The 15,199-nt window shown below is 43.0% G+C and overlaps 1 protein-coding gene across 1 annotated transcript; it reads right to left on the reverse strand.

Annotated features, from left to right (window-relative positions):
• Positions 1 to 3,814: 3,814 nt before the first annotated feature.
• LOC101125271 (small ribosomal subunit protein eS21-like) lies at positions 3,815 to 4,054 on the reverse strand. The gene has a single exon (XM_055377435.1). It carries the CDS (start codon positions 4,052 to 4,054, stop codon positions 3,815 to 3,817), a length of 240 nt encoding a protein of 79 aa, XP_055233410.1.
• Between the last annotated feature and the right edge of the window lie 11,145 nt (positions 4,055 to 15,199).

The raw sequence follows: 15,199 nt of genomic DNA on the forward strand, positions 1-15,199 counted from the left end.
AATGTGTGGATAGCGCGGGTGCATAGATCCAGTCTTCCTCACTGGCTATGGTGATCTCACTGGTCCACATGCCCCCTCTGTTCTTATAGGAACCAAACAGTCCATTTCGAGGTGGAACCTCACAACAGCTCTCCAGGCCCTCCCAGACACACCCCGGGACGGGGAGGGGAGTATGCTGTAGGGCCACGGTCACCTGGGGTTATTTTGTTCCACAGTTGTCAAACAGACCGACCCTCAGCAGAGAGGCAGGGCGAGGAAGGCAAAAAAAAGGGAGACCTGGGCTACAACTGAGGTTGCCACGGTTTCCATCTCTGCTCAGGGTCTTGCCTCTGCAGATTTGATTCAGAAAGTGGAGCTGTTAGTATACCAAGAAGGAAGGTGTCTGTGGGAAATTAATTCACACTCACAGGGCTTGTAAGCCAGAAGGCTGGCTTCCTTGTTGATTGTTGGAGGCATAAAGATGACCTTGCCTGTGAGCCTGGCCTGAGCACTTTGCCAAGCTGTCCTTCAAGTATAAAGGTGACAGACAAACATTCTCCAAGATCAGAGGGAGACAGCACCCAGGGCCCTTTAAAAATGTAGTTGAACATAGTGAGATCATGTCTCTACAAAAAGTAAAAATAAAAAATTAACTGGGCATGGTGGCACATGCCTGTGGTCCCAGCTTACTGGGAGGCTGAGGTGGGAGGATCCTGTGAGCCCAGAAGTTCAAGGCTGCAGTGAGCTGTGATTGCGCCATTGCACTCCAGCCTCTGCGACAGAGACAGACCCTGTCTCTAAAAGAAAAAAAGTAGCTGAAAATGAAGTCTGGCCAACCAAGAGATGAAGCAAAATGAGAAATGAAGTCAGGGAGAAGCCATGGGGAAAGGTTGGTAAGAGAGATGACTCCACGTAAGCAAATAGTTAAAGCTAGACTATGGAAGAAATTGTGGCTTCAGAATAAAATGTAAATCTTGACAGGAGAAAGCTAGCAAACTCAGGGGGCTGAGGAGAGGAGGGAAGAGGAAATGTAAGAATGTCAATTTCCTTATTCATAACAAGGAGTTAGTAGATACCGTCTGTAATTAAAACTAAAACACATTTTAAAATAATTGCTACTTATTAATATTTTTCATAAACCCTTTCCTCAATTTTAGCAGGTTATTTTATAAACCAGTATTTTTTTTTCTTTTTTCTTGTTTTAGTTGTTTTGACACGGGGCCTCATTCTGTTGCCAAGGCTGGAGTGCAGCGGCACAATCATAATTCACTACAGCCTCACAACCCTCGGGGCTCAAGCAATCTTCCCACCTCAGCCTCCCAAGTAGCTGGGACTACAGATAGGTGCCATCATGCATGGTTAATTTTTGTTTTTGTTTTTTTTTTGTAGAGACGAGGTCTTGCCATGTTGCCCAGGCTGGTCTCAAACTACTGAGCTCAAGCGATCTTCATGCCTCATCCTCCCAAGTTCCTGGGACCACTAGTATTTTTTGTAATGAGGAAATATTTCTCTGAAATTCAGCAATTTCTTTCATTTTACTTCAGTTTCTTTTGTGTGGCCAGGGCGGGGGGTGGGAGTTGTTAAATTTAAGCACAATTATCCTCAATATTTATTGTTTAAAATAGAACATAGGCACTAAGCATAAAATAAGAAGCTGTCATCAAGAAACAACATTAAAGGAGTTCAGGGAGAAGCCAATAGGATGTGAAAGGTATTTGCAACATAATCCTAACAAATCAGTGAGAAAAAGGCAAACCTACCCAGTAGAAATAAATTGGGTGAAAGACTTGAACAGGCACTTCACAAAACAGATAGTAGCTGAATTGCCAATAAATACAAGGAAAGGTGCTCAACCTCATTAGTCGTCAAAGAAATGCATATTAAAACCACAAGAAGCTATGGCATCATACTCAGAATAGCCAAAATGAAGGGGAAAAAAACCCTGAAATATCAAGTGTAGACAGTGGAGATCCCTGGAGCTCTCATGCATTGTTGGTAACAGGATAAATGGGTATAGCTATCTGGGAAAACAGGCCCTGACCTCCCCTTCCCCTTCCCCTTCCCCTTCCCCTTCCCTTCCCCCCTCCCCTTCCTCTCTTTACTCTTCCTTCCTTCCTTCCTTCCTTCCTTCCTTCCTTCCTTCTGTCCTTTCTTTCTTCAGGATCTCACAATGTTGTCCAGGCTAATCTGGGCTCAAGCTATCCTCTTGCCTCAGCCTCCCGAGTGACTGGGACTACAGGCATATGGCATCACACCAGGCTGTTGGGCCTTTTCTGATTAAAGTTGAGTGTATACATTCTTCATGACCCAAAAATTCTACTCCTGGGTAACAATTCTATTAGAGTAATATCTAACAAATATATACATATGTATACCAAAACATGGACAGGAATATGCATAGCAGCATTATTTAGAAAAGCCCCAAACTGAAATAATCCAAATACTCACTGGCAGTTGAATGCATAAACTGTGGCGAAAATGGAATAGTCATAGCAACCAAAATGAATGGGTATGAGAAATGTTATCAATAATTCTCACAAAGACAATTTTGAGCCAAAGAAGCCAGACAGAATAATATTTAATTCCTTTTATAAAAAGTGAAAATGAAAAGATGAAAGGAATCCATGCTTTTAGAAGTCTGGGGCTGGGCGCAGTGGCTCATGCCAGTAATCCCAGCATTTTGGGAGGCTAAGGCAGGCAGATCACAAGGTCATGAGTTTAAGACCAGCCTGGACAACACAGTGAAACCCCGTCTCTACTAAAAATACAAAAAAAAAAAAAAAAAGTTAGCTGGGTGTGATGGTGGGCACCTCTAATCCCAGCTACTTGGGAGGATGAGGCAGGAGAATTGCTTGAACCTGGGAGGCGGAGGTTGCAGTGAGCTGAGATGGTGCCACTGCACTCCAGCCTGGGCAACAGAGAAAGATTCTATCTCAAAAAAAAATAAAAATAAAAAATAAATAAATAAATAAATAAATAAATTAAAAAAAGTCTGGACAGCGATACTTAGGGGAAGAAGGAGGGAATCATGATTAGGAGAACTTTTGCTTTGTCAAGGACAGAAGGGAAGCTTTTGGGATGCAGGTAATGTTCTATTGACCCAAGTGAAGGTTGCACAGATGTATTTATTTTGCAATAATTGTTTTTTTTAGTTTTTTTTTTTTTTGAGACAGTCTTGCTCTGTCGCCCAGGCTGGAGTGCAGTGGTGCGATCTCGGCTCACTGCCAGCTCCGTCCCCCGGGTTCACACCATTCTGCTGCCTCAGCCTCCCGAGTAGCTGGGACTGCAGGTGCCCGCCACCACGCCTGGCTAATTTTTTTGTATTTTTAGTAGACACAGGGTTTCACCGTGTTAGCCAAGATGGTCTCGATCTCCTGACCTCGTGTTTCACCTGCCTCCACCTCCCAAAGTGCTGGGATTACAGGTGTGAGCCACTGCGCCTGGCCTTTTTTTTGTTTTTTTGTTTTTGTTTGTTTGTTTGTTTTTTGAGACGGAGTCTCTGTTGCCCAGGCTGGAATGCAAGGGAGACATCTTGGCTCACTGCAACCTCCACCTCCTGGGTTCAAGTGATTCCCTTGCCTCAGCCTCCTGAGTAGCTGGGGTTACAGGCATCTGCCACCATGCCAGGCTAATTTTTGTATTTTTAGTAGAGACGGGGTTTTGCCATGTTTTGGCCAGGCTGGTCTCGAACTCCTGACCTCAGGTGACCCACCTGCCTTGGCCTCCAAAGTGCTGGGATTACAGGCATAAGCCACTGCACCCGGCCTTTTTTAGGTATTTACTATTTATTTATGACAAATATTCCACATCCATGATTCTCTTCAGTCAAAATTCTTTAATACAATCCGTCGATCTTGGCCAATTGGAGAATGCAGTCATGTGACTTACCCATCCTGCGAATGGCCCTGCAGATAGCATAGGTTTTAAACTGGTGGTTAAACCTGCCTGCTACCTTGTCAACCTTGGACCCGTTCATCTGGATGGATTTGTGGTCCTTGGCATCGATGATGCAGTTGCTATTGGACCATTTCCATGGCATGTACAGGCCTATGAACTCACCAGTGTCATTCTGCATCTCAAAGCCGCACCTGCTGCCGCCACACTGTGCGTGAGCAGAGAAAGCCATTTTGTGATAATTATTGCATTTGCAATTTTAATTTGTTCCCAAGCTGGTAGTATATATGTATGCTGTACTTCCATAAAAGTTTTTTGATAATAAGGTTAAAATTAAAATTTAAAAGTAGAATTGTGATATCTCATTTTGGTATAATTATTCTTTCTACGTGTGGGTAAGCACTGAGAGTTGTTTTTTTTTTTTTTTTTTTTTTTTTTTGAGATGGAGTTTCGCTCTTGTTGCCCAGGCTGGAGTGCAATAGCATGATCTCGGCTCACTGCAACCTCTGCCTCCCGGGTTCAAGCAATTCTCATGTCTCAGCTTCCCAAGTAGCTGGGATTACAGGCATCTGCCACCACATCCAGCTAATTTTTGTGGTTTTAGTAGAGGCGGGGTTTCACCATGTTGGCCAGGCTGGTCTTGAACTCCTGACCTCAGGTGATCTGCCTGCCTCAGCTTTCCAAAGTGCTAGGATTACAGGTGTGAGCCAGTGCGCCTGGTCTGCATTGAGAGATTTTTATTTATTTATTTATTTTTGAGACAGAGTCTCACTCTGTCACCCAGGCTGGAGTGCAATGGTGTGGTCTCAGCTCACTGCAACCTCTGCCTCCTGAGTTCAAGCTATTCTTCTGCCTCACCCTCCTTAGTAGCTGGGACTACAGGCACGTGCCTCCACACCTGGCTAATTTTTGTATTTTTATTTTTTTTAATTAATTAATTAATTTATTTATTTATTTGAGACGGAGTCTCACACTGTCGCCCAGGCTGGAGTGCAGTGGCACAATCTCGGCTCACTGCAACCTCCACCTCCCGTCCACGGCCAGCTAATTTTTTTGTATTTTTAGTAGAGACAGGGTTTCATTATGTTGGTCAGGCTGGTCTCAAACTCCTGACCTCGTGATCTACCTGCCTCGGCCTCCCAAAGTGCTGGGACTACAGGCGTGAGCCACTGCACCTGGCCGAGAGATTTTTATAAGGATCTTTGCTAAATATTCATAAAGGTTTTTTCTGGATGGTAACATTTAAGGTGAGTTAAAATTCATATTACTGTTTGAATTTCTTTTTTCTTTCTTTCTTTTTTGAGATGGAGTCTCCCTCTGTCTCCCAGGCTGGAGTGCAATGGCGCAATCTTGGCTCATTGCAACCTCTGCCTCTCGGGTTCAAGAGATTCTCCTGCCTCAGCCTCCCGAGGAGCTGGGACTGCAGGCACCCGCCACCATGCCTGGCTAATTTTTGTATTTTTTTTTTTTTCAGTAGAGATGGGGTTTCGCCATATTGGCCAGGTTGGTCTTGAACTTCTGACCTTGTGATCTGCCCGCCTCGGCCTCCCAAAGTGCTGGGATTACAGGCATGAGCCACCACGCCCGGCCTATTATTTGAATTTCTATAATGTATGCATCATTTCTACAGAAATTGAGCGATGACATTTTGCTACAAAGTAAAAAGACCTTGTTCAATGGCAAGGATGGGTGAAAACCAAGAGGGCATTAGAAGAGGAATAAATGTAATTAGGACTGCCCAGCAACAGGGCGGAGCAGTGTGCTTTACAAAGGAGTGATCCTCTGGCTTTGGAAGTATCCCGGCAGAAGAGGATGAAGGGCTGTCTCTGCAGAGATTTCACCCTGTGCCTCCAGCCCTGATTCCATGTGTCTGATGCCATGACTATGCTGCAGTTGGCTACTGTTCAGTGACATTTGGGAGGCATTGGTCTCATTAGAGCCTTTTGCTCAAAGCCAACTGGAGGAGGGGTTATTTCGGGAAATGATTCCTAGACACGTCTGTTCTCTTTGCTGATGTGTGGATTCTTGTTAGCCTCAAACACAGAGGCTGTTCCCTTTAATTTGGGTGTTCTATCATCCTTTGTGGCCTATCCCCATTATTCCTTGAGCACTTTTTACTTTCTGGTACAAGATGCTCCAAGCTTATATTTTCTGTGCTTCAGGCCTGGAATCAGCCATTTTTCTTAGAAAACCTGATTTCTTTTGAGGAGAGAATAATATCTAAAAACCAAGGTCTTGGGTGCTCACTGTGATAGGTGAGTGTATGGCTGCAGGGGTTTTCATTGCTCACAGGCTTCCTCAGTGAACAGAGCAGGGCAATATATGGGTATACATAAACACGCATACCTGCATGCATACATTCATCTATATTTCCATATTAAAATATGTTGAAAACCATGGGTTCTCACCAATATTTTCAATTCGAATCCATTTTCACAGTTTTTATTCTAGTTGTTCCCTTTAGTACAGTTGATCCTTAATGCAGGGACTAGGGGCACTATCTCCACAGCTGATAATCCACATAAAATTTTGTAGCCACTTCCTGTTGCTGTTGCAGTGAGCTCAAGTGTCATATCACCTAAAGTGCTATGTGATGTATATCCAGGGTCTATGCTACCTGCTTTATAGGGATTATCTCATTTTGGAAATACTTCCGTTCAAAACAGGTTTAACTAAAAGTATTTTGATATTTGAAGCTGCAGTTGGCTGAAAAACCCATTTATATGGAAAAACTAATTCACTACGACGGATTCAGTTAAATGATGACTTTTATGTACTCTGTCTTCTTACTCTCTCCATAATTGTGTGTGTGTGTGTAAGTATATATGTATATAAAGGAAAACTTCTTTTATATATAAATATTCTATATATATGATACAAATATGTTCTCTATATTTTTTAATATGTAATTGACCTTTTAACAACTTGGGGGTTAAGAGTGGCAACTGCCACTCTGACCCACCCCCTGCACAGTTGAAAATTCACATATAACTTTTGAATCCCCAAAAACTTAACTACTGCTAACCTACTGTTGACCGGAAGCCTTGATAACATAAACAATTGACTAACACATATTTTTGTTGTTGTTGTTGTTGTTGTTTTGAGATTGTGTCTCACTCTGTTGCCCAGGCTGCAGTGCAATGGTGCAGTCTCGGCTCACTGCAACCTCTGGCTCACAGGTTCAAGAGATTCTCCTGCCTCAGCCTCCCAAGTAGCTGGGACTACAGATGTCTGCCACCACGCCTGGGTAATTTTTTTTATTTTTAGTAGAGACGGGGTTTCACCATGTTGGCCAGGCTGGTCTCGATCTCCTGACCTCAAGTGATCCGCCTGCCTCGGCCTTCCAGAGTGCTGGGATTACAGGTGTGAGCCACCGCGCCTGGCACAATTAACACATATTTTGTATATTGTGCGTATTATATACTGTGTTCTTACAATAAAGTAAATTAGAGAAGAGAAAATGATATTAAGAAAATCATAAGGAAGAGAAAATATATTTGCTAGTCATTAAATGGAAGTGGATCATGATAAAGGTCTTCCTCCTCATTGTCTTCATGTTGAGTAGGTTGAGGAGAAGGAGGAATGTATATATACACAAGCTAGACAGCTGAGGCTAATTCTTCTCCTGAACCAGTCTCTGTCAATTCCCCATTCCCCATTCTCTTTAGTCTTGCAGTTGGTTTATGTCTTGTATATACTTCAAGGGCCACTGGAGCCGAGCCTCCTTGGGGTCACCTTCCTCAACTGCCCTGGTTCCTAGTCTTCTCCTTCTCTGAGCTCCTGGAGCTCTCTATTCCTTTGCAGTTCATTCAGTACACATCAGTGCAACCTGGTTTTGCCGTTCATCATTTCATGTGTATAGAGGCAGCCACTGATGCTAGGGCCAAATCCTTTGAACGATCAGCACTTAGTGCTCCGAATCCCTCCCAGCTCCTGGGATGCTTGCTACTGTTGAAGATAATTACTCAAGTCACCGTATGTCATTCATTCTTCCATCCTCTGAGAGCTGCAATTTTCTCATCTGCATAACAGAGATTATATCATTTACCTCATGGGTGGTGTTTTAGCCATTAACGAGAATAAGTTGTGAAAAAAGTTTTTTAATTTCAGCATCGCTATATCAATGTTATTTATTTGTAGTGCATTTTAAACAGGACTCAATGTACTGAAATGTGGTTTTCACACAGCTTTTTGGGAACATTCTTCCAGTGGATGGTTAGGAGGGAATCTGTCCAGCTTGGGCCTTGGGCAGGGCCCCACCTGCTGCCGCTGGACTTGTAGAACTAACACTCGAGACAACCCTTTCTGGGTACACTTGCTTGATTGTCTGACTCAAGCTGGGGTACTCAGATTCTCTCCCTTAAATTTAGGATTGAGCTACTGAAATGTTAGTTATTCTTTGCTGTAGGTGGAATGTTTGTGTCTTCCCAAAATACATATGTTGAAACCAAATCCCCAATGTGATGGTATTAGGAGGTGGGACATTTGGGAGATGACTAGGTCATGAGGGTGGAGCCCTGATGAATGGGATTAGTTTCTTTACAAGAGAGACCTCAGACAGCTCCCTTGTCCTGTCTGCCTTGAGGACACTGTGAAAAGATGGTTGTCTATCTATCAGGAGCTGTCTATGAACCTCACAGGACACCTGATCAGCTGGCACCTGGATTTTGGACTTCCAGTCTCCAGAGTCATGAGAAATACATTTCTGTTTGTTTCTGAGCCGCCCAGTCTGTGGTATTCTGGTATAGCAGCCTGAATGGACTAAAAAATTCTCTATTAGGTGCTTGAAGTGGAAAGCAATGTAAACTTTAAGCCATCTTTGGACAAATCTATACCGTAGCAGAGACAGCAGCTTTGAGAGAGTGAGAGTGAGGTGGATGTTAAATGAACAGCTGGGAGAAGACCCTTCCATAACCCTGTAGAGACGGAGATAACATCTTCAGTCCCAACTTTCTGTTTCTGGTTCTTGCTTTGCAGGAGCCCCAGCAGTTCATCCTGCTACTAGATTCCAGCAGATGCTATTATTCTATGTGTTACCAAAATTTTGCCTAAGCTATTTTGCGTATTTTCTACATATATATGTATTTTTTAACCAAAAGAGCCTCAATGAAGGCAACTGATAATGTTAGGTGCACCTGTCCTGTATTTTCTGATCAAGCCAGTTATTCTAAACTTGAAAACAATAATACATTTCAGAGCAGTAGTGTAAGACTATTTGATGAGACAAATACCTTTTCATTACCACAATGCCCTAAAGGACCAAAAAAAAAAAAAAAAAGTGTCACAATATGTTTTCCCAGAAATTTCTTTTCTGAGTTTGAAATGTCAAGGGAGTGTATTTTGTTTTTCAAAACATACTTCTGCATTTTATAAGCACTAGGGATTAGTGCTTATAAAATACAGCAATGCAAGCCTGTTCCAAGAAGTGGCTGGGGCCTGGGGCAAGTCACACTCTGCTTTTCCATGTCAAAGTCCAAAATCTGCTTTTAGTTTTCATGCTCTTGACCTTTCTATAATCCTTGCCACTATCTATTAATTGCTTTCATTCATTTACTTATTCATTCATTCATTTATTCATTCATTCATATGGGCTACCCTCACATGAAAATCTTTTCGTTCAAACCAAAGGTCTTTTTTTCCATTACCAGACTTTTTTCTTCCTTTTTATATTGACCCATAATATTGTACATATTTATTGAGCGCCTGTGATATTTTGATACATGCATATAATATGTAATTATACATGCATATACTATGTAATGTGTAATGACCAAATCAGGATCTTCATCACGTCAATCATTTATCAAATGTATTGTGAATATTTCACATTTTCTCTTCTAGCTATTTTGAAATATACAATATTGTTAACTATAGTCACATTAAAGTGATTATAGTTGTAGTAAATTAGTTCTATTATTCTACCACACAATATAACTTATTTTTTCTATCTAAATGTGTGTATCTTTTAACCAACCTGTCTTTGTCCCCACTCCCCCACCTCCCCAGCCTCTGGTAACCACCATTCCGCTGTCTACCTCCATGAGACCCGCTGTTTTAGTGCCCACCTATGAATGAAAACATGTGATATTTGTCTTTCTGTGCCTGGCTTATTTCACTTAACATAATGCCAAATGGTCTTTTTATCTCAATGGATTCTCCTTTGCTGAATTCTTAAATGTAGGTTTTCTTTCTTTTTTTTAATTCTCTTTTTCTCCCTGGTCCTCTCCTAGGAGAAGGGAACAAATCACGTTGTTCTCATGCTCAGGAATTTTAAAATGACTCATTGTAGCCTACAAGTAGAAATCTAAACTGTTTGCCATGGAATTCAAGGCCCCTCAAGGTCTTCAGCATGGGGTTTTCTACTTTCCAACCACCTTTTCTACTCCACATACCCTCTGCCCCTCCACGTTGGGTTGCGTGCCTGCCCAGAGCCTGCCCCTGTTGTCATTTCACACCTTCTCTTGTCCTCTCTTGTCTTCCTGGATTGGCTTTCCCCTTCTCTTTGCTCATGACAATACTCTGGGAAACCTGGTCCTCTCTGTTGGATTGAATGGTACTCCTTGTGGCCTTCCCCAATTCCATGCTTGCACTACAAACGTGGTCTTTGTTTCTTTCTGCCTCATATTAGAGCTGCTTGTCACTGCCACCTTCCTTGTTAGGTTGTTAGTTCTTACTTGGGAAAAGGGGTACCTCTTATTTTTATCCTCCCCTCATCTGCCCATTGCTTTGTAAGTAACAGGTGTTCAATACACAGTTACTGAATGTTGAGGATGTTGAGTGTAGTGGTTAAGAGAACTGGACCCTGAAATCAGACTACGAAGGATTGAAAGCCAGCTCTACTCTGCACTCAGTGTGCTATCTCAAAAGCTATGCATCTGTGAGATGAGAATAATAATAGATCAATAACTGATGTCCTAGGCTGTTGGGGGATTAAATGAGATAATAGAAGATGTGGTACAGCGCCTGACACATAAACAATGCTCTGTGTTTGCTTTTATTATAAATTAACCTAAAAGTGCTTAGAGCGTCCTTAAAAACTAAGTTCCGGCCGGGCGTGGTGGCTCATGCCTGTAATCCCAACACTTTTGGAGGCTGAGGCCAGCAGACCATGAGGTCAGGAGATTGAGAACAGCCTGGCCAACATGGTGAAACCCCATCTCTACTAAAAATACAAAAAAAAAAAAAAAATTAGCGGGGCGTGGTGGTACGCACCTGTAGTCCTGGCTACTCGTGAGGCTGAGGCAGGGGAATCGCTTGAACCCGGGAGGTGGAGATTGGGAGGCGAAGATTGCAGTGAGCCAAAATCACGCCACTGCACTCCAGCCTGGTGACAAAGCGAGACTCCATCTAAAACAAAAGCCAAAACAAAAACAAAAACCAAACCAAACCAAAACAAACAAACAACAAACAAAAGAGCAAAAAAACCCACTAAGTCACAAAGTATTTGTCCCCAGGGGAGTTTACATAGAGGGGAAGGGTATTTTCTATTTCTTTTACCTTGGAGAGGGCTTGGGTGCTTATAGACTGATTTCCACCTGTCGTATATGCAGTTTTGTTTTTTCAGGATCTGTCTATACCAGCTATTTCTGTCCTGCTCATTTCCTCCTTGAGTCAGAGTCCATCCATTATTAGTTACAGACGTTCTTAAACTTGAATGAGCAGCAGGATTCCTTGAGGGGGCGAGGACTGCTAAAGCACAGATGGCTGGGTCCTGCCCCAGAGTTTCTGACTCTATAGGTCTGGGCGGGCACTTGAGAATTTGCATTTTGAACAGGTTCCCAATGATACTGGTGCTGCTGATCCAGCGACCCCACTTTGAGAACCACTGCACTCTCAGGACCCAGCTCCCCAACCCAACAGCCTTTTTTGTAGGCTTTTAGGGTAGAGTACCCAGTAGAGGAAAGGTCAGCAGATCCTTTGATCCCCAGACTTGACTAAATGATCCTGTTAGTAATTTGTAGGTTTTTAACTTGCCAATCTCTAAACTTCTTTAAATTATTCAAGTTGACATCTCAGGTGGGAATATTTCAACGTCACATTAGACAGGTGCTGAGTTGAGGATTCTCAGGTAACCGTCCTCATTAGCTTGATGCCTGATGTTGCCTCTGTCAGCCAGGTTAGCCTAGCCAAAGGTGTGTCCTCCTGGTGTAGATGTTGGCTGTCCCTACTAGAGTGTGGTCCTTGCTTGGTCGCTGATGTCAGCTCCTCTGCCAGGAAGGAGCTGTCTCTTTTGCCAGGCAGATTGGCAGGAGAGATGGAACATGAGCCAGGAGAGGCTGGAAGCACAACGCTGCACTCTATAAAAAACATGCTCCCAGCTGGGCGTGGTGGCTCACGCCTGTAATCCCAGCACTTTGGGAGGCCAAGGCTGGCAGATCACGAGGTCAGGAGATTGAGACCATTCTGGCTAACACGGTGAAACTCCGTCTCTACTAAAAATACAAAAAATTAGCTGGGCGTGATGGCGGACGCCTGTAGTCCCAGCTACTCGGGAGGCTGAGGCAGGAGAATGGCGTGAACCCGGGAGGTGGATCTTGCAGTGAACCAAGATCGTGCCACTGCACTCCAGCCTGGGCGACAGAGCAAGACTCTGTCTCAAAAAAAAAAACAAAAAAACACGCTCCCAGAGATCACGCCATTGTATTCCAGCCTGGGTGACACAGTGAGACCCCAAATCAAAAAATAAATTAAAAAAATAAATAAAAATAAAACATTCCCTCTGGGATGGACACAGCACCCTGAACATTGCCAGCCTTTTGGTATACAGGTGCCTGCCTTTTGGGGTACAGGACTTCTTAAACCTGAGATTATCTTCATAGTATGTGCATGGGGTGTGAGAGGGAGCTGGGAGCAGACATTAGCTTGTTTAATCATCACAACAACCTCTGTGAAAGTATTTACTACTGTCTTCATTGCATAGATGAGGAAACTGGGGCCTGTTGAGAAGATGTTCACTAACATCTCCAGGATCTCACAGTGTGTTAGTGTCGGCCTGTGTGTGAGTCCGTTCTCATATTGCTACAAAGAAACACCTGAGACTGAGTAATTTATAACAAAAAAAAAGGAGGTTTCATTGGCTCACAATTCTGCAGGCTGCACAGGAAGCTCAGATTCTGGGGATGTCTCAGGAAACCTACAATCATGACGGAAGGTGAAAGGGGAGCAGGCACGTCACATGGCGAAAGCGGGAACAAGACAGAGAGAGTGAGATGCCACAGTTTTAAACAGCAAGATCTTGCAAGAAGTCACTCACTATCACGAAGACAGCACTCAGGGGATGGTGCTAAGTCATTCATAAGAAATCCACTCCCACGGTCCAATCACCTCCTACCAGGCCCCACATCCAATATTGGGGATTACAACTCAACATGAGATTTGGGTGGGAACATACTTCCAAACTGTATCAGCTGGGTTATAATTATAACTAAGTGGGCCCCAGCTAATGGGTGATGGAGCTACAGAAGTAATAGCCTTGTGTCTTCATGGCCGAGGCTCTGTATCAGACAGCTTGTGGCTTCCTTCATGCATTTATACATTTATTAAGTACCTACTATATGCACGTCATCATGTAAAGCATTCTGGGAAACAAGAACATGAATGAGCCAAAAATATTACCTTAAGAAATTAGTCTAGTTTTTTTCAAACAAAGCATCTTGCATATTTATTTCTAAACCGACCTATTAATGGAGAACCATAAAACAAGAAAAATCAATATTTTCTCCATAAAACATGTCCAACTATTCATAGTAGTGACTTTTTCAGTTTGATATGGTAAGAACGTAGTGACCTCAATGCAGTGTAAATATGTGAATCACCACATATGTAATTCCATATAACTCAGCTTGGTTCTTTCCCAATGTCTCCTCTTGGAGTTAAACCCGATTTTATTACCAGTTTTCATTTAAACCCATTAATGATGAATTCCAGTTAGCAATGAATCATAACATGACAGAATGGAAATATTGGCTATCACTCATATTTGATAGATGAACAAAGAAGAAGGAAGTAATGAGGTTGGAGCAATGGCAAATCCAGGATTTAGTATAGCATAATGCTCCTATCATCATTAAATTTCATTACAAAGGGTCATAATTGAGAAATTCTAGTAAAAACAGGTGTAAGGTAAGATGATTTTGGATGTAAATAATCCCAAATCAATTGACTTAAAACAAGGGACACTGAGCGTCAAAAGTCCCTGGACATCCAAAGAAAGGGCATGGCTCAGTAGTGGCTCTGTGATTTGGTCAGGTGCCAGGTTCCTATGTCCTCTCCCTGTGCACCCCTTAGGTTGGGCTTCGTCTCAAGGTTGCTTCCCAGCCAGGATTCAAGATGACAATAAGTGACAACAAGTAACAACAAACATCACATCCGGATGTGACAAGGTCTGGTTGGGAAGAGGAGCTGTTTTCCCCTATGGCCCTTTCCATGAGCAGGGAAAACTTTTCCAAGAAGTTCCACAGCAGACGCTCTCTCAAGGCTCAGCTGGCCACTCCTGATAAGGGCTTCCCAGGTTTGGCTTAGATCAATCATAATTTTCCTGAGTCTCAGAGCAAAACTGGGGCTTTGACAACATGAAAGGGGCAAGAGGCTGTTGCAGGCAATAAATGTGCCTGCCTGAGTGTTATAAAATGTAGGCTGCCCCAAAGAGATATATTGTAAAATGACATGTACAGTAAATGGCCCTGAGGGTAAGCCCTTTGTGCATTTCTTACTTTGAATGAAAATAGCAAGTGAAGTATATTGCCTTTCTTTGCCTTGTAAATCACTATGATAGAAATGTACAATCTTCTGCATGTAGCTGACAGTAGGCTTTCACTGATCCATTTGAATATATGCCCACCAATTTGTTGGAATTCATTTCTGTTCAAATGAAAATTTAAAAGATGTTGGCTGGGCGCAGTGGCTCACACATGTAATCCCAGCACTTTGGGAGGCTGAGTCGGGTGGATCACGAGGTCAGGAGATGGAGACCATCCTCACTAACAGTGAAACTCCATCTCTACTAAAAATACAAAACATTAGCCGGGCCTGGCGGCGGGCGCCTGTAGTCCCAGCTACTCGGGAGGCTGAGGCAGGAGAATGGCGTGAACCTGGGAGGCGGAGCTTGCAGTGAGCCTAGATTGCGCCACTGCACTCCAGCCTGGGTGACAGAGCGAGACTCCGTCTCAAAAAAAAAAAAAAAAAAAAAAAAAAATTAAAAGATGTTAACAGGATCTGTGGTCATATTTTCAGTAATTGTGTCAAAACCTATTTCTCTCAGGTGGATTTTCAACATGGGGGATTGTATGAACTCTGGGAATTATATATGTGATAATATGATTCAGTA

This window comes from Gorilla gorilla, chromosome 12 (assembly GCF_029281585.2).
Source record: "Gorilla gorilla gorilla isolate KB3781 chromosome 12, NHGRI_mGorGor1-v2.1_pri, whole genome shotgun sequence".
In the NCBI taxonomy this organism is placed as follows: domain Eukaryota; kingdom Metazoa; phylum Chordata; class Mammalia; order Primates; family Hominidae; genus Gorilla; species Gorilla gorilla.